Below are 25,698 nucleotides of genomic sequence, written 5' to 3'. Positions count from 1 at the left end.
TCTTCCCCCTTTGGACTCTTTGGTTCCCGAACTTTTGGCAAATATCGCGAGAGCAGCCGTCAGACTCACTACGTAATGTGCCGTGCTGCTTCTAGCGGCGCTGGTGACAGTGCTGAAAGCTGTTGGGGTGAGTTTTTAGAAATATTTACGGTTTCTTATTGTATTCAAACACATGTATGGATGTGTCTAGCGAGTAAATACAACTTGCAACGCATCTGAGTTTAAAATAGAACTCATTTGTCCTCGTTTCGCCGTGCTTGTGGGGCCTATTTGGGAGCCGACGTTTTCCCCTCCGCATAAATCACCCCACACAAGGACCCAGCAGGTTAGCATAGCGCTAGCCTTAGCCACTAGCACCGGGTATGGCCTAACCACATTCCCGCTGGTAAAACAGGCGCTCGATTTTATCTGGACATCATAATATTGTAATGACACAAGGAGTGTGTAATAGTTTGATTTGATTCCGTGTGGGTGACAGTGAATGACAACAAAGATAGGTTAACCTGATCTTGAATTCCAATCTCGGTCTCTTTGTTGTCCAGTCCTCGTGCGGCTATTTTTTTCAACGGTTCCCGTTAACCGTGACTACAGGAATTATTAAAAGTCCACGTTTTGGTACGACTAAGCATTCATTTCACACACGCTATTCAAATCGGTGTGCTTGAGTGTGGTACGCGTATTTTTTTTAAATGGGCGATCCAACATGAAGTTCATCTTAATACAGAAAGTTGACTTAATTTTTTTTTAATTTACGAATCGATTTAAAGAGTGACTTAAGTGTTTGTCTTTTCCGGGTACAGTAGTGTAATACTTAGAAAACAAAACCAGTAAACAAGCATATCCTGTAACTAACTTCGCGTGGGTCACGGCGGGTCCCACTGCCGCTTTCATCAGCTGGTAACGCCCTGGACATAACCACCAAATAGTTAGCTAAATGCTAATCTGTGTGGTTCCGTTAGTCCAGACAAGGTCATTGGGATAACGCAGTTCTTTATTAAAGTGACAGGCATTTGCGCCGACCCAAACGGAGCGGCTGACAGCAGACCGCCGTCGCTTGATTCAGGCCACATGCATTTGATTCCTGTAAATGCTCTTGCGCCTTGGATGGCTGTTGTGTGTTGCAACGTGTTTGTCAGGCCGTTCCCAGGTCCAGCTGAGCATGGCAACTGCTGGGAAGTCACATGGCGACTCCTGTCAGAGGGCTTGTTGTACTGGAGCAACACTGAGTAGTTTGAAGCTGCCACACTGGAGTCTTTTCAAAACATTTTCCCCATTTGAAGTAATGGAAATAAACATTCCATTATTGGGGGCAGAATTATACCATTATAAAACGGACAGGCAATTTTGCAGGTACACACAACAAATACGTGTATGTATGTGTGGATGTATCTATCAAATTCACAAATACACTAACTAATGTATTTTAGAAAATCAAGTAACTAACAAGAGTCAGATATGAGCCACTAAATACAATTTACCATTCTCACTTGTCATGCAAGTTTAAAAAGAAGTTAACCACTTTAAAACATCAATCTAACACTTCTACTTTTTTGTTTTTCAATGTGTATGAAGCCAAGGCATATATTTTGCTTAAGAAAAAACTGAAAATCTCTACCTTTGGCAAAATGTATACCTTTTATTGAATATACCGTTTATATCGCCCAGCCCTAAGAGAAATATCACACCAAAGAAAAATGTAAAAGTATATAGTTTTCGCTAAAAATGACTGGTATTTTTTTGCCAGCTGTGTTGAAGATTGAGCTCTGGACGTTAAGCTTGGCTTGAAACAGACTAATAAAACAAAATCATGTTTGTTTTAATTTGTTTTCTCTGTATTTTGTCATTAGTTAACTTAATCTCAGTAGATGTGGTTAGACGATGACAAAAAAATTGACAAGCCCGTTTTTTCCTCTGTACAAAATTCAGGGGTGTCCGCCTCGTGTCCAGCGTGAGTGACTGATGAATGAATACTTTAACATGATAGTCATATTCTTATTGGAACTATTATTCTTATTATTGAAACATGGAACTATTATATGTTGCCTGTAAAAAATTAAAGCGAGTCAGTTGAATTTACAGAATACATACACGTTATGGCGCATGGTCAGGATTAGGGATGTTCAATACCACTTTTTTCATGACCGATACGCAACTCTTGAATAGTCACAGCTACTTATACCAAATGTCAATTCCACTGGTAAAAAAAATTCCCCACCCATAAATGACAGATGATTTTAAAGGAAGACCTATACATCCCAATATATTATTTTCCTTAAAATTGCATGAAGTTAATGGCAACTTTGTATTCAGATAATTTCTAACTTCTTAATGTGATCGTAAAACGGCCGCAGGAGGGCGGCTGATGATGATATCTGTCACAGCCGTGAGTACCGATACCTTAAAAAAAGATTGATATTGGCACCGATACCAGTCACCCATCATAGTCAGGATGATACCACCTCTGCCCCAATTTGAGTCAGGAAAACCCTGAGTATAGATAAACATTGGCTGCGGTGGCAAAGACACAATATAATTACCAAGTGGCTGTCATAAACATGTTTCGCACACAATTCGAACATCTCTCGCTGCCTAATGGTGCGCAAGGACAAGCTGAAATCAAAGTAAGACTGCTTTACTTAATGACCACAAAGAGTTGACAGCTTTTAGCTTACTTAAGCTTAAACAGCATTAGTTTTGCCTAACATAAGCATCAAGACTAGATAGCGGTTAGCATGGTGGAAGTTGGCTGTCATTACCGGTAGGGCTGGGTATCGATTCAGATTTCCAAAATCGATTCACATAGATTTTCAATTCAGTTAAGGATTTCATGCAGTACCAATTTTACTTTTATTTTGAAGACATTCTCAGGAGTACCAATGTTGCAAATAGTAGAAACTTCTTTCTCTTACTTGGAGCATTATTAAATAAATATGAATATTTATTTATAATTGAATACAATGCAGTTACATTAATCATGTATATTTTATTGAACATGAGCTGATCAAAACAATAAATAATAATTGAAATCAATCACAAGTACAATGCTATGTAAATAAAGTGGCAAAAACACTCTGGCAAATCACATTCACATTCCTATGACGATTTTTATGCTAAGGTTTCAGTGGTTAATAAATAAATAAAAACAAATTGACAAAAGAGACACAGTCATAGTGTATAATTATGCATCCTCATTTTGTGTTTTTATGTCCAATTTCTTACCTTACTTCTTTTGGGCGGTATTTGTGTTTAATCTTTCGCTTTTTCTTTCATTTAATGTACAGTTTAATTACTGCCACATGCATGCACTCTGTTTAATAATGTGGCGGTAATGCACCAAAAGCACCTGCCAACCGAGATAAGAAGTAGTAGTCATGCATTACCGTCAGTGGCCTTCTTCATAGCCATAGGTATTTATGCTAAAGAAGGGGGCGCTAATGAACCAAAAGTATTTGACAACCATCAAATAGAAGTAGAAGAAGTAGTCTTGCGTAAGTTATAGTGTAGTATTACTCATTTACTATTTAGAGCAGCAAGATGCACAGTAAACAATCAGGATTCTACTTTTGGCACCAATGTGACGCAGAATTTCAGTTAAGGTAAGCCATTTAGAACTACCGAAAAAAGAAAAGCTTTTCCATAGTGCATCTGTTTAAACAGTGTGTGTTTGCATGTGTGTATTTTTCGAGAGGGAGACCCGCGATGCGATCCCGCTTGCATTAAAACGCAGCCCATTTTTTAAAGTTATAGGTTAAGAAAATGGATGGATGGATGGATGGATAGCAATCAGCAGCTCGGAGCAGCTGATACTTGTCTTTGTAAGCACTGGGCTCCTTTTGGGGTACTCTGAATAACAGAAGGGCACATTTGAACAACACACACACACACAAGGTTTTGAACAAGTACGTGCTCGCCCCGGGCACATTAATTTACCGGGAAAAGTTGAGATTCCTCATTCTTTCAAAAAGATAAAGAAAGCTCACTGAAATCGGAAGCATCTACATTAAAGCCTTTCATGCTGCTTGTTAATCTCTTTATCACGCAAGTACATTGATTGCTAAGCAATGTACATGCATGTACTAGCAATGGAAGGTATTGCACCACACATTCGATTAGAAAAGAAAAACGGCCTTTGTCTTTGCCTGTCAGCTTGTTTTCAAAGCTCTGTACATTATTTAGGTCACAAAGTCTCACATCTTACCCATTGATGGAATTATTTTACTGTTAGGTGGGCCCTTGTGTATTCTATGAGTGAGCATGAACTCTTGGGTATGTAAAAATATGGTTGTGTTCAAAACTGTCGCGCTGGATCACATTAGAGGAATGCAGACATAAATATCACGAGCACTTGTTGCGCCAGGCTTCTTGCTGTGCTCTATCCAGTCAGCTGCAATCATAGGCATCAAAGGAGCACCTATTTTTATACCCGTGAGTCGGGCTCCCCAAACACTTAATGGCGCAACTCTTTTGCATACAGTAAATATATACTGTAGTTGATATGAAAAGTCTAGTTGGTCAACAGCGGGACTCCAAGTGGCCAATTCTAGTTTTAAGATCATCAGATTAGAGCGGAATGATTTTGGTAATAAATATTTCCTAGGGAAATGAGAAATTTAGGGTACAGCTGTACTTTGCTCTGTTTTGAGCCTAAGCATTTGATGTATAAGTTAAGTTCTTGTTTGAAGCAGATTAATGCATCGCCGCTGTCGTTGTGCTTCTATTCCAACAGTATGAAGTGAAACGGGACTGAATTTTTTGTACCATCCGCAACTGCTTCAAAGTTCAGATCACAAGAAAGAAACCGAAGAGAAACTTCCAAAACAAAAATAAGCAACGTTGCAACTCCCAAGACTCCAAGATACGTTGGATCCAGGATCATTTCAAGGGTGTAAAACAACAAATCTAACCAAATCCTGAATTGACCAAAGACCAACATCAGGCCAGTCTACACAAGCAGAAGAGAAGCAATCCTACGCCCCAACCTGTTGTGAGAAGACAACTGATCTGAAACCAGAAGTTTGTGCCTACTCAACAGCTTTGACAAAGCACACGTCCCAACGCTGCTCCTAGCTCTCCTCATCCTCACCACACCACCGACTCAACACCGGGGTGTGGCGTGAGCTGCTGTCTGCTAGTTTATTTTATTTTTCCATAACTCCCCATACTTTAACCCCCTCCTCTCGCCCACTGTTTTCACCCAACATCATTTTTTGAAGCAGTTTCTTTTTTCTTTTTTTACCTGCTTTCGTCTTTTTGCGCTATATTTCTTCCTGCTTTTGCTTAATGCGAGCATCTACAACTTGTGCCACAAGCCTGTAACAAGTGTGTGAGTGTGTGTGTGTGCGTGTCTGAGTGGGTGTGTGTTGGACCGTGTATGAAGAGATCTTCAGAAACTCATTAGTCATCAAGAAGCTGCAAATTACCCTTCAAGACAACTAATAAAGGTGGGTCTGTGGTTCCAGCACATGTTAACTGTCTTGCATCAATTTTTTCCCCTTTTCAAGCTTTATATTATTAACCCTGGATTTTTAAGTTGGTTCAATCGTTTAACAAAAGTGGTGGTGGTGGTTTTCTCAAAAGTAAAACGGTACACCCAGACCCAGTGGTGAGTAGCTAAAGCTAGTAGCAATAGTTCCTATTGTGGATTTGTCTGGTAAGAGTTTTGTACTGGTCAAGAACTAATGCTCCTCAACATTCAAATGACATTTTCTGTAGGATATCATCAGTTATAGTCAACTACAAAAAACATACAGTTGAATGAATGAGACCTTTGCAAAGGTTGAACAACACGTAAAGATGGACTTTGCTAAGCTTAGTCACTACACTCTTTGGCTCGACACCGCACGGATCCATTCACTTTGTTTGGGGCTGTTGGGCTGCCACTTCAAAGTATGTAGTACTGTTAGCAAAGGAAACACAATATGCTCCACTCTTTGCCTAAATTGTCAAAATTTCACATACGCTGTTTTTCGTTTTGGGTAATCTTTCAAACAAGCATTTTGTTATCTCCAAATAGTTAATACATACCGCTACTTAAGTTACCAATAGTACCCATAAGTTTTGATTTTAGACAATTTTGCAAAGGTAGATTGCCTTTGGGAGACTCCGCCTTGCACCTACTGTTGTTTCAACCCATGTTCTCCTAAGTATTAAAATAGTTTTCAACATGATGTACACTTACCTGTCTGAAGGAAGTGCCCAAACGCCCTTTGCCTCTTTGTTTGTGAAATTGTGGCCAGCTGACATATTTGCCTCACCCGTCTTGTTTGTTCCTCTCTTCACCCCTGCAGACATCCAGCGGTGTATCATTGGGTGGTTTCATTAGAACTAATAGTTTTCCATCAAGCAAAAAGAAAAATAATTTTAAAATACTTAACCAAAATCTGCAAAAGTGCTCAAGCGAGTGTGGTTTGAGTTTATGGGAAAATATGGGAAGCCCCTGGAAAGGCTTTGTTGAATTCACCATGCCTGCGTCGCCACCCACCACGTTTGTTAGCGCTGACCTGAGCAGCACCTCCCCTGTTGGACTCAGCCTGTCGCCATATGGCCGATCTGTAAGTTCCACCTTCCCACCTCTTTTCTAAAATGCCCCACCGCCCTTCCATCGACTACTCATTCACCCTTGCCATCAAACGCCCATCAGCCTAGCCTGCCTTGCCCCGCATCTCTTTGAATGGCCTATAGCCTTCCATCCCCTCCGGGCTCCAGAGACTAGCCTCTGCTCAGGAGTATTGTTCCAGGGTGGCTGTTCCAAGAAGATTATCACACTTTTCACATTCCCATGTCAGTTTTTTCACCTCATATCAATACAAGCGTTATCAATTTCATCTACACATGAGCAAATTATTCAAGGCCAAGAAAATTAGATAAATAACTGTTGGCTGCTGAAGATCGGTTGTGTTCATTTCTAAATGGGCAACCAAAATTAGATCATTTTCCCATTAATTGGACTAAGTTATTCATTACTGGGACAACAAAAGAGGCTGATCTTGGACCCCCTCCTGTCCCCATAACCCATTTCTCATCACCACTCTCCACTGAAGGTGCACTATTTGCCCCCTCGTTTGATTTTTTTCCCCCTATAGTGTAACAATTTTAACTCTTACAGTAACCTTTAGGTGACACTACTTTAGAAATGGTTGACGTGAACTGACTGAAGTTAATTTTTATTTATTTTTTTCATTGTATGGGGTGGGAGGCATCAAAAGTAATTTAAGGTGATATTCTGCAGGGTATCTGTTTTCTGCTTAGTGTTTTCGAGGTTGTGCATACGCTATTAATGACCATTATGTTGAGCTGTAATGTGGCAATGGTGTACCTACCGGGAATAGCCGTGCCTAGAAGGAAAATTTATGTTTTGGCAAAGCTAGGATGTCGTGAGATTACTACTGCTGTCTGCATACAGGTACTTAACTGCTAAATGCTCCTCTCCCAGCAGCACAGCCAAGCAAAAACCCGAATGTCAGACATGGAAAGGGGTACTTCTGAGCCCCCAGTGGCTCGTAGAACTGGCCCATCCACCTCTACTGCTCCCATGTCTATTCCCCGCTCGTCCTCAGTCTCTTGCCACCCCCAGTCAGGAAGTAAAAAACACAGACGGACTCCCTTGTACCAAAGATCAGTAAGAGGGCATGCTGGGTGTCCCTGGTGATTTTTATAGTACTATAACATAATGTATCGTGACTTAACAGCATGGACGGGTGCGGTGTTGTAAATCCATGTTTAACCAAGGTGTGTGATGCTGGCTGTCTGTTTTTATCTTTAAATCAGGTTTTAGTTCAGAGATTTAATTCAAGAAAATATCTTGAAGGGAATGTTCTGAATCTAATGGCGTATACCGTGCATTGCAATTCAATCCCAAATATTTCAAGGCCACCAAATAACTGCCAAATTTTTGGGGATTCTTATTTTTTGGGGGTGGGGGGGTATTTATTTTAACATTTAACAGGAAGGGCTGGAACATTTGAATTATTTATATTTACTACTTTATTCAATTTAATGTCATTTTATTTATATAGTGCCAAGTCACAATAGACATTTTCTCAGCGCACTTTACACGTGGAGCAGGTCAAAGACCACACTCGTCACTTATTAAAGACTAAAGAAACCTCCTCGGGAATCATGTGGTGATCTAACCTCCCAATTCCAACCCTTAATGCTGAGTGTCAAGCAGAGTGGCAATCGGTCCCATTTTTATAGTCTTTGGTGTGCCAATCAGTGGATCTTATCTTATCTTAACTGTATCTGACATGTGCAAGCATTATGTGACTGAGGCAAAGAAAAACTCAGTTTTGGGAAGAAACCCATCTACCTCGGCCGGTTGTGGTAGGGCAGGGGTTGGAAATTAATTTTGCAAAGGGGCCACATGAGAAACTGGAACTCTTGCCGAGGGCCAAGCAAACATGGTAACCTCGTGATTGTTCTATATTAATTTTAATGTATTTAGAAAAGCATATTGTCTGTTTCAATAAATTGCTGTGTGTGTAGATACGGTATTTTTGTTATAATTAGGAAACATAATATAATTGAATGTTGTCATTAAAATAAAATCTTTACCTTTGGAAAATTGTTAGTTTGTGCACCAGCCGCCAAATCTTAACTGTTCCTAGTCAAGACTCCCAAATACTCAGCTAAGTGGGAAGTATAATAATGGCAGTGATGTATATTGATGGAGTGATGAGTTGTAATACACTCAATACGAACAGTATATGAAACTGTAGATTTAGCCACAGCGGTTCAGGAAATGGATGGATTATCAGGTCAAATTCTTGTGGCTCTCTTCACTTTACCGTATAAAAAGAAGAATGAGGACTGCTGCTCTTTTTTGCTATTCAACGTTTTGGAAAAATAGTTCCTAGAGGGATTGGAAAAGTTATAGATACTGTACAGCATAAATGTTAAGTTGGGAACACTGCACACACTAGTCTTACTCGTGCTCACTACCTCGCTGGTTTTAGCATCTACATGTGTGCACATTAACAAAAACACGACTTTCAAAATAAAAGCTTTGCATGTTTTATGTTTTGCTTGGACTTTATGGTCACTGTGAGGACCAGTGAGACTGTGGGCGGACTGGATGTGGCCTTTACTTTGCCGAGGCCTGGGTTAACACGAGAAAATAAAAAAGACAGACATGTGAGAGAGAGAGAGAGAGAGAGAGAAACAGACATAGCTGTTCATCCAATCACAGTCTGTGTCACTTGGGGAATTAAGCCACAAAAAGGCTATCTAGCTATCTGCATTTCCAGTGGCAGGACAAATGTATACTCTTCCCAGTGAAATTGCAGGTTTTTGTTAAACTAATCTTTTGATTGTTTTGGATATTAGCTATAATTATTATAATTGTTTTAGTGCATGCGATGGCGAAACACTTTCTACTTACCCGTGTATGATATGAATTGTCTTGCAATTCGGTCATCGGTAGAATGTCTGCTATTTTACAGACAGCCCCCGAAAAGCTTATTAAATAGGCTTGTTTTTTTTCCCCCTCCTTCCCACCATTTTTTGTGTGCTGTATGCATGTTTTTTTGTAAATGTTTTTTTTATGTCAAGTTTGGCAGAAAACAACTTGGTTGTCTACGTTCTTCGTTTGGTATTGTCTGCAACGTGTTAACTCCTAATTATTTCCTTTCCCCCAGATGAGTTTTGACCCAGGTATGCTCCATAACAATGGGCACACTGCATATGCTAATGGAACAGGTCCTGGCATTAGGGAGATGGGGGTGATAGAGAAACTTCTGAATTCGTATGGTTTCATCCAATGCTCTGAACGTCAGGCTCGTCTATTTTTCCACTGTTCTCAATACTGTGGCAACCTGGAGGACCTCAAAATAGGAGGTGAGGGATATTGGACCTACAGGTGCTTTTGTTCTATTTCTGCCTGTACTAAAAAGTTATTTTTCCTTTGCTGTTTTCTCCTCAGACGATGTTGAGTTTGAAGTGTCCTCTGACAGGCGCACTGGCAAGCCCATAGCAGTGAAGCTGCTAAAGATTAAGCCAGAGGTGCTGCCAGAGGAGCGCATTTCAGGCCAGGTGGGGCCAGACCTGCACGCCTATCCCTTTACTGTGCTGCATGGTTATATTCATCCAGTTAAGGAACACCGTTTTATATTTGGTTCTGTCCTTGTCTGTCGTCTTAAAATGCTTAAGGCCTATTTACAGTTTTTTCTCCATAGGTTTGGCACAATTCTTGAAACTGGGATGACATTTTCAAAACTGCAAGCTCATTTGGCCAAACAGACTTACATTTGTGCACAACCTGTTTAGTTCATTAGCAAAAGCACATATCTATCCCAAAACTGACCACACATGCTTCACTCCAAGTTCCGTTCCCAAACAAAGAGTCGATACTGTCACAAGTGCAAAGATCCTTCTCAATTGTTTTGGCTCATCTGCATTTGCTTAATGCTTTTGCCAAAAGTAACTTAGATGATTTTGCATAACACCATGGATCATCTGGAAAAGCTCATATCTCTCCCAAAACAGGTTACTTATGTGTCAAAATCAAATTTCTATGTCATACAAGTAGTCAGTGCCCCCAAAATGCATCGATCCTTTGGCATTCTCTGAGCACAGCAAGTCAAAATCATTAGATGTCTTATCACAACAGCAGAGGTGCCACTAGCAAAATACAATTATATAAAGAACGGGGGGTGGGGGTTAGGGGAGGATTTTACAAGAGCAGTTTTCAAAGTTTGCGGTTTGACATACTCCACTCAGTTAAGGAAAGTACAACACTTTCTATAAACATAGTTACTTACACATTAAAGTGCAACAAAAAGTGTGAGCCAATTCTGTATATTTATGAAAAATTAATACCTAGAATTATATCTAGCGCACAGTGTAAATGAAGAACCAACTGCTGTAACACTTTCACTACACAGTAAATTCTGTCGAGTAGATTTGACACTATTTAGAGTGGGACAAAATACTCCGTTTTAGAGTATTATTTACACTTGAAAGAGTGTAAAATAAAGAAGTGAAAAATAAATAAATAAAAGTCACTCAAGGGTTGAGGAACAAACTCATGACGCCCTAAGCAACAGAGCTCCTGCTGTGTGTTACTGTAGTATATCACTCATGTCAGCTAGAATCTTCATAACTCTTGAGATCAAAAACATCTTAGAGTTAAGCAAACAGTAGAAGTGGCGTAGCTCAGTTGGTACTGCGGCAGTCTTCCAACCTGAAGGTTCCTCAACCCTTGAGTGACTTTTTTTTTGTTTTTAATTTTTAATTTTACTCTCCAAGTGTAAATATAACTCTAAAACCGAGTATATTTGGTCCCACTCAAAATAAAGTCAAATTTAATTTATTTTAATGTGCTGCACGATCCTCATCTTCCCCCTCATTCTCTTGGCCATCCATATGCAGCTCTTTGTTTGGCCAAAGGTTTTCATCCACGTCACAGCCGATATTTTCTCTTGCAATGCTGCGAGGGAAAAAAAAACTGAAAGTCTCAACCAACCTCTACTGATCCCCTATGATATGATTGACAATTGAAGAGATGATTTTGCATATTATGACTTGCACACTAAAATCCTGTTGATATGTTTTGGAAAGGACAACCATTAGACTGAAAAACAACTAATCCAGTTCGATCAGCAAAATCTATTCATTTGGAAAATGTACAAAACGTGGGCACATTGTGCTAACTGTAGGCTAAATGTACACAACCACTTGCACAGATCCACTGAGGCAATTGAGACATGTACTAGGACATTGGCAATTTGATGAAAGCAATGAGGAATGCCATTCAGTTGGCACCAATTGTAAGGTGGTTTTAGGATGTGTCCATTTTGAAAATGTCATCTCAGTTTCAAGAAATGTGCCAAACCTATGGAGAAAAACTGTAATATCCATGCTTTTCAAAGGTATGAATGAAATCAGCCAATCCTATATGAAAAGACCCAAACACAAAACGAGACAAAGACTGACCAGCCACAGCACAGCTCTGCTCACTGAATGAGTCACAATACTTAAGCTGTATCAAAAATTCTGCTGTTACAAAGATCATCCTGAGTACTTAGATACTATTAGTTAATTAATGATTTAATCTACATGAGTCAAAGTATTGGAAATACCTCTCAGTATAGTAAATGTAGTGCAGGTCATTGCAATGACTTAATACCTCTCGGAATGGCAATCAAAATTGAGCTTTGTTAACATTTTAAAGGCAAGAATTTTCATACAGCTATATACATATGACTGTTTTGTTATTCATATCAATTACGGTTAATGTTACATAAGCACATTGTCTTTCATACGGAATGTGTTCTTGGGCTATGGGATGTCTGTGGAAAATTAATAGTCGTGCTCAAGTGGTCTGTAATTGTGGGTTAATGTCCTAAGCAGCCTGTATATCTCAATTTAGAAATCTTTCAAATATAGTTGATTTCACATATATTACCGTTTGGTTCGTTTTGCAACTCAGTGCTTGAGTAAGAAGAATCCATCAAACAAACAAAAAACTTTGGTATTAACATTCAAGAAGACCTTACGCAGTACTCTATAAACTTGGGTCGTGTATATACAGACACATTGACATTCAAGATTGGGATATTTTATGCATTTATGGGAACGATTCCCATCTCAAATATTTCCTTTTCGCTGTTCCCTTCAGGGAATCAGTTGCCTCCACCTAACCCTGTCCTTATCTCAAATAAAGACAAATATTTGAAGGCGTAGTAGTTTGGTTTGTGCCCTATGATTGAATGGCATCAGATCCGGATAGAAATTTGGGACACTCCGCAGTCACACTTGATGTACCCTTGAGCAAGGCATTTAATTCCCCAACTGTTTTCCTAGTGCTGAATAGTGCGTCATTCATTGTGTGCGCTTGTATTCATCATCATGATAGGTGGCTGTCAATTTGTGTGTGTGTGTGCGCGTGCTTTCATGTTTTCACCTTAAATTTAAAATCAATTTACAAAGATTGGCAAATATATTTAAATGATACCCTGTTTTTGTTAGGTTGTCTCCTCAATTCCTGGAACTTTAGATGGGAAGTCTACTCCTGGCCAGGTGCCCAGTGGAAGTGTTTGCTATGAACGAAATGGGGTAATGTGTCAAGAATTTATTTCCGGATTATCCACCTCAACCTAATTGCAACATATAACAGGCATAATTCTTTCCATAATTTGATTGATTTCTGTTATGCCGAGCTCAGACTACATAGATGTAGCCCGATTTTGACGCGTTGCAGGCAAATGTTCACTTTTGTGGCCCGTGTAGGGTTACCAGTGTTGCCACAGTTACCTTGAAAAAATAACTAATTACTGATATTTTAGCTACTTTTAAAATCAAGTAGATTACAGGTTACGTTATTACTTTCAGCAGATACAATTCTGCTTCACAAAAAAAGGACATTTTGTTTTGCCAATACTTTATTGGAAGTACATTTGTAGCAGTAATGTTTATGGATAAGGTTTTCATTAAAAATAAGAGTATTTTTACTAAACAAACAATCGTTTTAAATAGTCATTTCACTCAACATAAATGGCCTACCTGTTTTTATTTATTTTATTCAAGTATTTTTCGACTTCACATATAAATATTTAGGTATATAAGGAGTCTTTTTTTAGCTAGGTTATTTAACTGTTAATACTCTAAAGGTAAAACATAACATAATGTATATTGTTTATACATATAACTACAAATTTCCGCAACCCTCTTGCATTAGTTGCAGCTGTTTCACAAAACCTGGGACTTTGTAAGCTTCAACGTGAATTAGATTTTTTTTTAAATAAATATACTGTAAAAAACAGTTTGTCTCCAATATGAGGCGTATAACCAACTCCTAATATTGTCATCTGTCACAAATTCACCAAAGAGATGGTCTCTATTTCATTGGTATGTACACATGAGATGTTAACGTGCTAAAAGTAAGTGACTTGGGGCATGAGGGATGTCAATCTCCCCAGATGATTGTGCATAGATGACCTCATCCCATAATGCATCGCACAATGTTTTGTGCATGTTGGTTAGTAAAAAGGTGTTTTACCTCTTTATTTTATTTGCTATTAGTATTGTTTAACTTGCAATTATGCCATGTAAACTGAACATGGCTGAAATTGGTACGCTGACCATTGACTTGTGCCTCATATATTCACAGTGATTCATAAGGCCATGTGTGTTTGCAGTACATTATAGTGATCTACAAATAATGGTGGCAGATATTATTCTTGAAGATGGTTTTATTGTAGAGTTTATTTTTCTTATTTAGTCACAAAGTAATGTATTAAATATTTTAATAGTTACTTCATTCATACTACTATATTAGAAACAGTAACGTGTTAGATTATTACTGTATTTTTCGGACGAGAAGTCACACTTTTTTTTTTGAGGTTGGCTGTTCCTGCGACTTGGAAAAAATATAATGAGGGTATATAATTTCACAGACCCCCACAAGGTGCACTCTAGACTTACACACGGTATCTCCTACTCTTTAACAATTAAATATTTAAACGGTAAATGGTTATCTTACAAAAACAGAACGACCGAGCACAAATGCCCCTTAAAAGAAAATCATATTCTTCAGAATATAAACTGCAAGTAGTGAACCTTCATAGTGTTAGCATATCTTACACCTATTCAGCCTGTCCTCTATTTTTTTTTTATTAATGTTGTAACTTTCTTTCCAAGATGGTATAATGTCTGTTTTTGGTAGTAGTTTGTAAAATAAATTACCCGCAAACTTATACTGCAGTGCGACTTATGTATGTTTTTTCTAACTAATTGTGCATTTTTGGCCTAGTGTGACTTAAACTCTGGAGCGACTTATAGTCCGGAAAATATGGTAGTTACTCAAAATGGCCTCCATTATAGAGTAACCGTAATTAACGATTGGTTGTTTGGCATCTGGGATGCTTCAAACGATGCAGAAAATCTGTTGTGTCCGAATAAAAAAATAAATAATAATAATGTTTCTTCTGAGTAGTATGACATGTCCTACATGGCCCCACAGTTTGTTCCTAGACAATGACCAATAGTGATACAGAGCAAAGTTGGTAACCCGGTTAAAGATAAAAGAAATGTATCTGGTAATCTGACATAGCTGCCATTGTAAATGACAAAAAAAGTTGTGTAGTTTGAGCTTGGCATTCATATTCATATTCTCACCCAACAAAGCCACAACATTAGTTACATATGCCGAATATATTGGGAGTCCCATAACAGTGGGTATATCAGAAACTCTGGTTTTACAGGGATGTTGATGAAAATAGGTATATTTACAAGGATGATGATACCTGACTGACACTGCCAGCTATATACTGCCAATATGTATCAGTGTGCTTATTCCCACCACCAGTCGGGAGCCATGCAAGATTGTAATGTGGCAGTTGGTTACGTGGTAATTCAGCAGAAAAACATAAAATATTCTTGGACCGAAGAAGGTTACCGTAATTTATGTTCGTAAAATATGTACATCTATTGCCTGCTTTTACCTACGACTAAAAATTATATTTACACACAATGAATTTGATAAGTCCACATCCTATTCCTTTAATCAAAGCTTGACAGTGGTGTGATTTCCACAGGAAGTTTTCTACCTTACCTACACTACTGATGATGTGGACAGCAATACCCAACTGGACACTGGGGACAAAGTCAGCTTTTATATGGACACCAACAAGCAGTGAGTTCTTGCTCTCTTTTTCAGTGTTTCCTTGTCCACTAAGATTTTATGAACTGTCTCCACCTCCTGTTTTTCAGTACTGGTGCAGTCAGTGCTCGTAATATTCAACTTGTGACGAAAAAGCAAATGAGGTGCCAGGGTGTGGTGTGCGCTACAAAGGTAACGGTCACTGATAAGTTTTTGAGTAATGAGACAGGTCAAAAAATGTTTAACACTGGAATTGAATAGTCGAGTAATAATCCTAGATTGCTTCAACATGGACTCCGGTGGTGTGCTGTTTTTATACATGCTTTGATTTATTTACAAATTCTCAATGTTAAGGCAGTTATTCTACCAGCTGGCTATACTACATTGTTTCCCAAATTACAAATTTAGTTCCTCCCGTGGTCCAACACTTTCCAAAATATAATGTTTTGTCAACTTGTTGATTAATGATAATCAGTACTACATAATAGATTCACAAATGAAAATCATTAATAAAGGAGCACTTTGGAATGTGAATTTATGCCTACTTGATTAGTAAAATATCTTATAGTATTTTACTCTAATCCGCAACACAATAAAAACTGAACCAGACCCACCCAAAATGGCTCCCTCACCAATGCTAGTTTGCGAAAGACTGGTGGTATGGGGTAACAGAATTATCTTAGCGTGGCAAGCCAGAAAGTTGGATGGGAAAGGCTGCCATTGACCACGGCTGTGCAAATCTAATTTGTTTATTTGCTGAGGCATGTTCTTCATGAGTAGCGTCACTTTTCGGCGACAGAAGTCTCTCATCACACAAATCATCAATTACCGCAACGACGACGTCCGTCATTCACTATTGTCTCTCTTCGAGTAGCCATGTTGAATTTACTATATATCCACCCACTGCTACCAGTTACTCACGGACTTACATATGAATATGATATGTTTCATATGTACGTCCATGTTTACTACTCTTCCCACAATACATACATGCTTTTATGACAACATGTCTGCTCTTCGCTAATTGGATCTGTTCACTGTTTAATAAGGGTTGCTCCATCTTAGAATTGCGCTTGATGACAGCAGTGACCAGACTCATCCGCTGGTTACAGCGATGAGTCTGGCTTCCAGGTAAGAATTATCTGGCCTTTTTTATATTGATTGAAATCGTATGGCCGAAAGATATCTAAATATGTTGCAAGTAATAGGAGAAAAGAAATACCGGTAGATGAGACAACACAATTGAGAGTACCATTTACTGCTTGAAGAATTGGCAATGTACCTTTCTTAACAGAAAATCTATATCTATATATTATATATAATCTCACTTGTAATAAAGTGTTGGCTGCAAAAGTAAAAGTGTGCCTGGATTTAGGTCCTTAACGACTAGAATGATCCACGGTCCTGTCTGTTTGCACTGTTCCTCGATTGATCGCTTTCAGCCATTTCACTCTTTTGTTATTGTCACGAGGAACAATGAAGAACTGCAGATGCGGCTTCGAATTCTTCCTAGTGTTACCACCTTACAACAGAGCAAGTGTAAGCCATTTGAAAGCGCAATAAATCGCAAAAAAGAGAGAAGTTAAACACATTTGTAATCCAGTGCTCGATAACGGCAATTTTGCCCCCTTTTCAAAATGGCATCGCGTGGGTATGTCACAAACGCCCGGATGTCCGACTGCAAAACGTTTTTTTTTTTTTTTGTTTTTTAACAATGGTAGCATGTGGAGGATATTATTTATATTTAAAAAATGTTTGACATAAAAAAGTTAATTTTTTCGAATGTGTGGGCTCTTTTGGGGCATCAATCCAAACTGTTTGGTGTACCCACTATGTATTAGTTTTTGCAATTGTGCAAATTTTAGACATACATCGGTGTCTTACTTAACCATCCGTTGTCTTTGTAGGAGGCTTTTGGGTTCATCGAGAGAGCTGATGTGGTGAAGGAGATCTTTTTTCACTACAGTGAATTTAAGGGGGATCTTGAGGCCCTGCAGGCAGGAGATGATGTTGAATTTACAATCAAAGAGAGAAATGTAAGCATCTTCCAGCTTTTTACAGGAATTTGAACACACACGCACACACGATTCTTCAAAAATCTATCCTGACCTCATGAATCTTTTCTTGTGATCATAGGGTAAGGAGGTTGCCACAGAAGTGAAACTTCTCCCCCAAGGAACTGTCATCTTTGAGGATATCAGCATTGAACAGTTTGAAGGAACGGTCACCAGGGTCATCCCTAAGGTTCCCACCAAAAACCAAGCAAGTCAATCACCAGTCAAAAGTTGTTACTAGACTAGTAGTTTTGGGAAATTACTTTCATAGAAAACATCTTTTATTGGTTGCCCTTTCTTCTACTGGCACAGAGTGACCCTCTCCCAGGCCTTATCACTGCTCGGATTGGATTCAGTGACAAAGAAATGCCATTTGGTGAAAAGGACACAAAGTCCAAAGTGACTCTTTTGGAGGGTGACCATGTACAATTCAACATTTCCACTGACCGCAGAGACAAGCTGGAGAGGGCTACCAACATCGACATCCTCCCAGACTCCTTTGATATCACTAAAGAGACTCGTGAAATGGTGAGCAAGACAGAACATTGGTTGGGGGGCGCTTATATTTGAAAATTCTCAATGAGCTAACTGAATTCACACTTAACAGATACAAATTACTGTCCTCCAGACTAACATTGAGTCTTTTTTCAGGGGGTGATTGCTGCTATACGTGACGGTTTTGGCTTCATTAAGTGTGTGGATCGTGATGCTCGGATGTTCTTCCACTTCAGTGAAGTCCTGGAAGAGAGCCAACTGCACATCTCTGATGAAGTGGAGTTTACTGTTGTGCCTGTACGTTACGTTTTCCCTGTAACACTGTTTTTGGAGATTTTATGCAATTTGTACCGGTAATTAACAAACAAAACTCAATCTCATGATCTTATCTTGTCTTTGCAAGGATATGCTCTCTGCTCAGAGGAACCATGCCGTACGCATCAAGAAGCTGCCCAAGGGCACGGTGTCCTTTAATACGCAGTCTGAGCAGCGCTTTATAGGGGTGGTGCAGAAGCAGGAAGTTGTGTCAGCATCTGCTAAAAATGCCAGTCCCAGCAAGGGCAAGGAAAAGGTACTTAATCATTAATTGGAGTAGAAAATGGCAATTTAGCCATGTTGCATTGAAAAAGGGGAACTCAATGGTTCATTTTCTTTTACCTTTTTGCTTTCTTTTTCAATGATCACTTCCTCTTCCTTCTTAGAAAAAAGACAAGGTAGGACTCAGGCCTACTGCATGCAGAAAAAAATCAATGGCCATCATATGGCCCAAAAAACACAATGACATTTTTGGCAGGGCTCCAGACAAACTTTTTATTTTTTAAGTAGGAAACATTAGCACATTTAGTGGTCGAGAATGTGCAAGTAGATAAAAAAAATTTAGGCGCAAAATGTGCCTATTTAGAGGCAGTCTGGAGCCCTGTTTAGGTTTGAGAATGTCTAATAGGTTCCTGTTCCTCTTGTCTTTTTAAGGGTAAAATGGTAGACAAGGTTAGTCTTTGAAGACCCTCAGGTCGATTCTTTTTTTTTTTTTTTTTTTTTTTACTTTTGCAGGTGACTGCATGTATTTGGTCATCAATTAACTCATAGGGTTGGTCATCAATTAACTCATAGGGATGTGGAGAAGAGCAATTTGGTAAGAAGTATGTTAAAAATAAGAATATGATTAATAAGGCAATGTACATGGTCTGTTTAGGGATGTGGTCGTGCCCCGTCCCGTCCCGTCCTGTCCCAATTTTTGTTTGATATTGAAATCACAATTAATAAACTATTATTCATTGATTTCAAAACGTTGCAGTGTTTCCGGCCTCGTGTTACCATCATAACATGGGGCATAGCTAGGTGTTGAACAGCTACATTTGCAGAAGTGGCAACCCAGCAAAGAAGAAAAAAAGCGAGCGCCCAGTAACGGAGTAACACTTCATCAGGAGCTGCCAAATTACACTTGTCAATTAGTTTAGCAGACACATGGAAGTGACACCTTCTCAAACGTATATCTTACAGGATTTGCTTTTTTAGTTATTTAACAGTATATGTAATTGATGAACAGGCAGTCCAGAGACTATGTACTTACAAGCTATTAATTAGACTTTCTGAAGCATCTCTTTAAAATTGCAGTGGGTGCAATTAATTGTACAGGTCTTCTGCAGACTTATGGGGCCTTTGTGCTTGACAACCACTGCTAATTCATTAGGCTGCCACAAAGTAGTCAATTAAACATTATTGACAGTGTCACAAAGGGATGAAACTTTCCCAATTTGATGCTCAACCACGTAACTCGGCCATTGTCTTGCACCAGTCCCCTTCTCATATGGAAAACGATGTGAAGATAATTCTGCTAACATTGTCTGTTTTTTTTTTTTTCTTCTGGGGAATTTGTCATTTGTTGCGCTTTGGGAAAATAGGTGCAAGAGCAGTGAGAGAAGTCACTGAATATTGTGACCAAATCAGAACTTGGCAACACTGGCAGATTTTGTTAACCAGCTCCTCTGTTTGCTGCCATGTTGTTTGAGCCGGCAGTACATATCTGCGGGAAGTGCTTTGAACTGGATGCCACTAAAAAATGGATTTTAAAAATTGTCCAGACAAATCTTGATTTTGCGATAATTGCCCATCCTGAATCAATAACTTTTGAAATACCAGACAGGGGAATTTAAAGTTAAGATTATAAGAGAGCTTTACTATATAGCATGCTATATAACAGATGTATCTGCCATCACTCATGCCTTCATGATCATACTAGGATTCTTGACTTGGTGCATTATGAATTTAGAGCTCACATGCAGGCATTTTAACCCGCTCTTAAATCATATGATCATCTTAACGTGTGTGTTTGATGTGGCTCGTTGATAATGTTTTAGATGAAATGTTGTGTGCCATTTTGAGATACATAGTGATATACTTACCCACTCTCCATCCTCATAAAAAGCTAATTTGATATACAGTACATTGGATCTAATTTGTTCCTTGCACTGTAGGAGCCTGAGGACGGAGTGATCGCATATGAAGACTGCGGAGAGAAGCTTACCGTGTCATACCATACAAAAGACCTGGAGGGAGCATATCGCCTACAGGTTGGAGACAAGGTAGCATCTGATCAAATTACTGTCTTTGCATACTTTTTGCTAGAGTGGTGCCCAGGGGTAATTTTTTTTTTTCTACATTGTCAATTATGTCATTCATCCGTAATCTTGTTGACCATATAGAGAAACTACAGAATGTTTTTTTTTTTTTTTGGTTAAAGTATTTTTAAAATATTTTCATTCATGTGGATAAAGCAAAGGGGGAGTCATAAATAATGTGCCTTTGCTCAAATTGCTACAAGCAAGAGCAAAAAAATATCTTCCTTAAAAAAAACAAAGGCAAGTGTCATTCGCCACTCAAAAAACACATTCACAACATTCCAAACCTTAAGAAAAACATATCTAAAATGAGAGGTGTGTGGTAGGAATGGTATATTCAATATAAGGTATGAATTTGCCCGAAGTTTGAGATTTGGACCCTACCGTCATATCACGGTAGTTAATTACGTGTTTGTATCCCCTTTCGTGCGCGCTGCTCAGTGTGACAAATCTGCCCAAGTTGTATGCCCGCTTCACCTCGAGCTGTGGCTGGCTAGTTAACGTGGCTAAACATGATGTGATGGCAAAATTGTGCTTTGCATCTGGTTTCTACATAGCATATTAAGCCACTAATCATTGCCTCCAATGCAACGAAAAACATGCTCTATTTTGATGAAGACGACAATAAAACAGGAAGCTTTGTTATTGCTAATTTCTAGCTATTAAAATGCCACCGCAAAGCATCTAAATGCGCACTTGTTAGGGTTGGGTGGTATTGAAATGTTTTCGCCATTAGACCGATTACCGTCGTCTCATTTCTCCGGGGTGCACGGTCATACCGTCACTTCCTGACTGGCGCTTGCTGTCTTTGGCTCAAGTTTGGATCTGACGTGAGTGTATGCCATTTACGTCGTGGAGCTCCGTTTAAACTGTTTCCTCTTGGACCCGCACAAATGACTAGCGGTCTGACACATCCACAAACTGTTTCTCGGCTTCCTGGAGCCTTTTGTTTCCCCACTGTTTTTCTTGTCGCCAAATTTTCTCTGCAACAAGAACGATTTGAGCGCACAAAGGTTTGAGAGTGTGGCAAGTGGCTTTGCAACATTGTGCGCACACCCTCGCAAGCATGCACAGCTCAGTGAGATGCGGGTTTTATTTTGGCCGGACACCAGCAATATGTTCTTCCCCTTCCAGCAGAATCCTTTGAGTAGCACCTTACTTGTGACTTTGTGTGACATGGTCATCTTCAACCTCTAGGTGGAGTTCTCTATCAATGAAGTGAAAAGAAGCGGCCAGCAGAGTGCAGTTTCCATCAGGATTGTGAACCGTAACGCAGGTGGTGGCAAGAGACTGCAAGGCTTCATCGCCACACTGAAGGATAACTTTGGCTTCATCGAGACTGCAAATCACGACCAGGAGATCTTCTTTCACTACAGGTGAAATTTGAAATTGAAGTCTGATTTGAACATTGAAGAAGTTTATTTCAGATGTAGTCACCAGTCATAACCAAATATTTTGTTTAAGTGCATGTTGTTTGTTTTCAACTTCAGTGAGATGTGTGGGGACTTGGATAGTCTGGAGTTGGGTGACACAGTGGAGTATACTCTCTCCAAGGGAAAAGGAAATAAAGTCAGTGCTGAAAAGGTCACCAAAGTGGCTGCTGGTATGACGTTGAGGTTTTTTTTTTTGTTGTTTTTTTTACTTGAACGGGTTTCTTGCATGCAATGAACAAAATGAAATGCACTGTTTTTAGTGAACGGCATTGGAGATGATGTTGGCACGACAGTGATGGTGGGGAAAGTCGTCCGTCCGGTACGCAGCGTGGTTCCCTCGCAGACAGAATATCAAGGGCTTATCGAGGTCATCGAGGAAGGTGGGCTGATCTTGCAATTCCTTTAAGACATTTTTCCTTTTCTTTTTTTCCCTTTTTTTTTTTAAAGACGCGTGGTTGTTTCAGGTGGGGGTAAAAGCCAGAATTATCCCTTTGGGATCATGGGTATGGCTAACAAAAGTGACGGTCTGCATAAAGGAGAACAGGTGAAATTCCAGGTTTGCACAATACCCCAGACTGGGCAAAAGATGGCCTGTAATGTGGTACCACAGCGTCGTGCCATGGTGGAGTGTGTCAAAGATCAGGTTGTTGTCACGCACCAACTCAATATGACAGGATTCTTGCTAGAAGAAAACTAGTCTTAAGTTGTTTGTTTTTCCTAGTTTGGTTTCATCACCTACGAAGTTGGTGAGAGCGAGACGCTTTTCTTTCACGTCAAAGAAGTCCAGGACGGCTTGGACCTCCAGAGTGGGGATGAAGTGGTGTTCTCGGTCGTCTTCAATCAACGCACAGGAAAATGTAGTGCCTCCAACGTGCGCCGAGTCAGGTAGGACAAGCTTTTGCTAATCAAATCGCCCCACTGATTATTTGTAAAGTGTCCCGCTAAATATACTGTAGAGACTAAGCTGAACCCCCGTTATGCCTTGACCCTTCCATTTTAGTGAGGGCCCAAAACCAGTGGCGACTCCACGTCCTGACCGTCTGGTCAACCGACTGAAGAGCATCACTCTGGACGACGCAAGTGCCCCTCGTCTCGTCATCGTTAGACAGCCGCGTGGTCCCGATAATTCCAAGGTACCTCCATTTGAATGGTCATGAAAGCACAAACGCCTCTCATCAAAGAATCCACTCCTTAATTAATTGGCAGATACATCATTCATGTAAACAAAATGTCTTGCTTCTATTAATCGGGGGGGGGATATAAATAATTGGTGTAACTAGGTACATCCTAATACCACTATCCATCTCTGCAGACATGTTTATCACAGCGACACTGTCGCCTGCAAAGCGAAAGAATTCGTATGTATACATGCATTCTTGAGCAAGAATTGCTCATTTTAATCAAAATTGGGGACAGAGAAAAAATAATAATCTGCTGATATAAATTATATTGAAATTTGAAATATGTTTTTTAATTAAGAATGATTATTTGTATATTGGGGAAAAATATTAAAACAATATTTATTCTAAACATGCATCTAGATGCACTAAACACCTTTTATAAAATCTTGTGATTCAGGTTAAAAGCCATTTTAATTATGGATTTATGTATTTATTTCAAGTTTTATTCAGATTTTTATTTCAACATTTAATAATTTCATTCGGGCACATCCGTGCGCAGTGTGAAATGTAAATCTGTCATTCATTCATCAAACTCACTGGCTGTGAACTAAGCAGGGATCATATTAATGTTTTAAACATATTAATTGTTTTCATGGTACGCATCTTTTAGTGACAAAAGTATCCTTTTAATAGAACATGCATCTTGTGTGTATGATCCTTAACATTAAAATCAATTCTCTCCCATCCAGGGCTTCAATGTGGAGCGCAAGACTCATCAACCCGGTGTCATTGACTGAGCAATACTGTTTGGTGCTGGTAGAAGCGGGGAGGGGGTCGATTTTGGGGGGAGACTAGTGAACCTGATATGTCACGATACGCTTAAAACCCAAAACACAATGCAGCAATTTGCCCACTTAATTCACAGAGCCATGGATAAATGTGGGGCAAGTTTCCCCCGGCCCACCCCCGTCCCGCCTCTCCTCAATTATATGATGTTGTTGATGAGCGCACATGAGATCTCTGAGCGTGTGCATGTGTGACGATGTATCCTAGCTGTGAGTAGGGACAGGGCCTTGTCCCTCTAAATCAGACTGTGGCCATCTGTGCCCCCATTTGTTTTGGAGTTCGCTTTGTCTGGAATTCTGCACCTGTAAATGTGTCCACTTAGTTGGAGTGAATGAATGCATGTCTTCCTTTGAGTGTATTTTCCATATTTTCTTTCCCGGTATCGTTTGCTTCTTTACCCACAAACACTTGAAATGGTTTCATTGTGAGATTTCTGCTACTGTATGCTTTCCTACAAAATGCATAAAGCAAAGTTCCCTCCATAAGGAGGATCATATTTCTCATGTGCGAGCTTCAACCGAGGATTTTTCTCTGCTCGTTTTTTTGAGCAGTTTTTAAATGCTTGACTTGAGAGCTTTTTGAAAGCATGGAGTGTGTGCGTGTATGTGTGTTTGTGAATCTAATGGATTTCGTTTTACCGATCTGGAGCCTTTAAATACTTTTTTTTGGTATTTACAAGCTCCACTAAAGCAATTTCTCCCAGGTGCAGAATTCCCTGTGGCATCTTATATCTGCAATTATTTTTGTTTTATTATTATTTTTGCACATGTTGCTTTTTCCATTGAAACTCAGTCTACGTACGATGAAAAACAAGGTGCCTAAAAAATAAAACATAAAAAAAAAAAAAGACAAGCAAAACAAAGGGGAGGGTGGTGGGGCTTAAAGGCTTTTTTGGTTCCCAGCCAGCCACCAATAATATAAAGAACAATCTTTGAATGGCTTTCTTGTTAAGTAGAGATGATATGCATCCCAAACCTGTGGGTTAAACAATACTGTATGTAATGTGTGCTTTTTCCCTTAGTTAAAGTCAGACTTCATATATAAGAGAACAAATTTATGGAGGGAAAAATAAGGTATTAGAAACTAAGTTTAAAAACAAAAAAATAATAATCAGGAGCAATCATTCTGCAGAGATCACTGGGTTTCAGTTAAACCACGTACAGGTTCCTATGTACGTTTGTGAATGGTCTTGAATGAATAAGCAAATTAAAGTTTTATGAAAATTAAATGGTCTTTGCTGTTTTTTAACTTACCAATGGAATTGCACTGTATGTCTGCCAATAAACTTGAGTTCTGTAAAAATTAAATCAAGGAAAGCATCTTGCAAGTGGGCTGTTTAAATTTAACACGTTTTTTTGTGGCCTAATTCATTAGTTTCTTTCACAGCGCTCACAACATATCTGTGAACTCGAGATCTAATCTTTTAAAAATCTCTGTGTGTTTAAAAATATTGCCTTTTATATTGTTGATATTGATCAACAATAACAAATGTCAGGGATAGTCTGATTTAAGGAGAAAGTTCAGATTAAACCG

At 39.2% G+C, this 25,698-nt stretch overlaps 1 protein-coding gene across 4 annotated transcripts; it reads left to right on the top strand.

The window, feature by feature from the left end:
• Positions 1 to 17: 17 nt before the first annotated feature.
• Positions 18 to 25,393, top strand: csde1 (cold shock domain containing E1, RNA-binding). Of its 4 annotated transcripts, none has more exons than XM_077578851.1 (21): positions 18 to 127; positions 4,727 to 5,441; positions 6,288 to 6,551; positions 9,636 to 9,834; positions 9,920 to 10,029; positions 12,967 to 13,053; positions 15,534 to 15,631; positions 15,709 to 15,790; positions 17,506 to 17,634; positions 17,735 to 17,860; positions 17,965 to 18,180; positions 18,304 to 18,444; positions 18,551 to 18,718; positions 20,622 to 20,729; positions 21,963 to 22,141; positions 22,256 to 22,368; positions 22,459 to 22,578; positions 22,663 to 22,841; positions 22,920 to 23,083; positions 23,199 to 23,331; positions 24,069 to 25,393. In XM_077578851.1, the coding sequence occupies exons 3-21, from the start codon at positions 6,426 to 6,428 to the stop codon at positions 24,114 to 24,116; spliced, it is 2,526 nt and encodes an 841-aa protein (XP_077434977.1). In that variant the 5' UTR covers positions 18 to 127; positions 4,727 to 5,441; positions 6,288 to 6,425; the 3' UTR covers positions 24,117 to 25,393. The 4 variants fall into 4 exon arrangements, with proteins under 4 accessions (XP_077434977.1, XP_077434962.1, XP_077434985.1 ...); XM_077578836.1 differs by having other exon boundaries at positions 9,920 to 10,086; XM_077578844.1 differs by lacking the exon at positions 18 to 127 and adding an exon at positions 3,488 to 3,596 and having other exon boundaries at positions 9,920 to 10,086.
• The last annotated feature ends 305 nt before the right edge of the window (positions 25,394 to 25,698 follow it).

The sequence above is a fragment of the Vanacampus margaritifer genome, chromosome 1, assembly GCF_051991255.1.
Source record: "Vanacampus margaritifer isolate UIUO_Vmar chromosome 1, RoL_Vmar_1.0, whole genome shotgun sequence".
Lineage (NCBI taxonomy): Eukaryota > Metazoa > Chordata > Actinopteri > Syngnathiformes > Syngnathidae > Vanacampus > Vanacampus margaritifer.
The sequence above is the reverse complement of the archived record's forward strand: the minus strand, read 5'-3'. Positions and strand labels throughout refer to the sequence as shown.

Excerpts from the sequence above, each read along its gene's own strand:
- csde1 (XM_077578836.1), top strand. The coding sequence starts at position 6,426 with ATGGGAAGCCCCTGGAAAGGCTTTGTTGAATTCACCATGCCTGCGTCG. Across the intron at positions 9,835-9,919 it reads GGAGGACCTCAAAATAGGAG|ACGATGTTGAGTTTGAAGTG; the intron begins GTGAGGGATATT and ends TTTTCTCCTCAG. Across the intron at positions 23,332-24,068 it reads GTGGTCCCGATAATTCCAAG|GGCTTCAATGTGGAGCGCAA; the intron begins GTACCTCCATTT and ends TCTCCCATCCAG.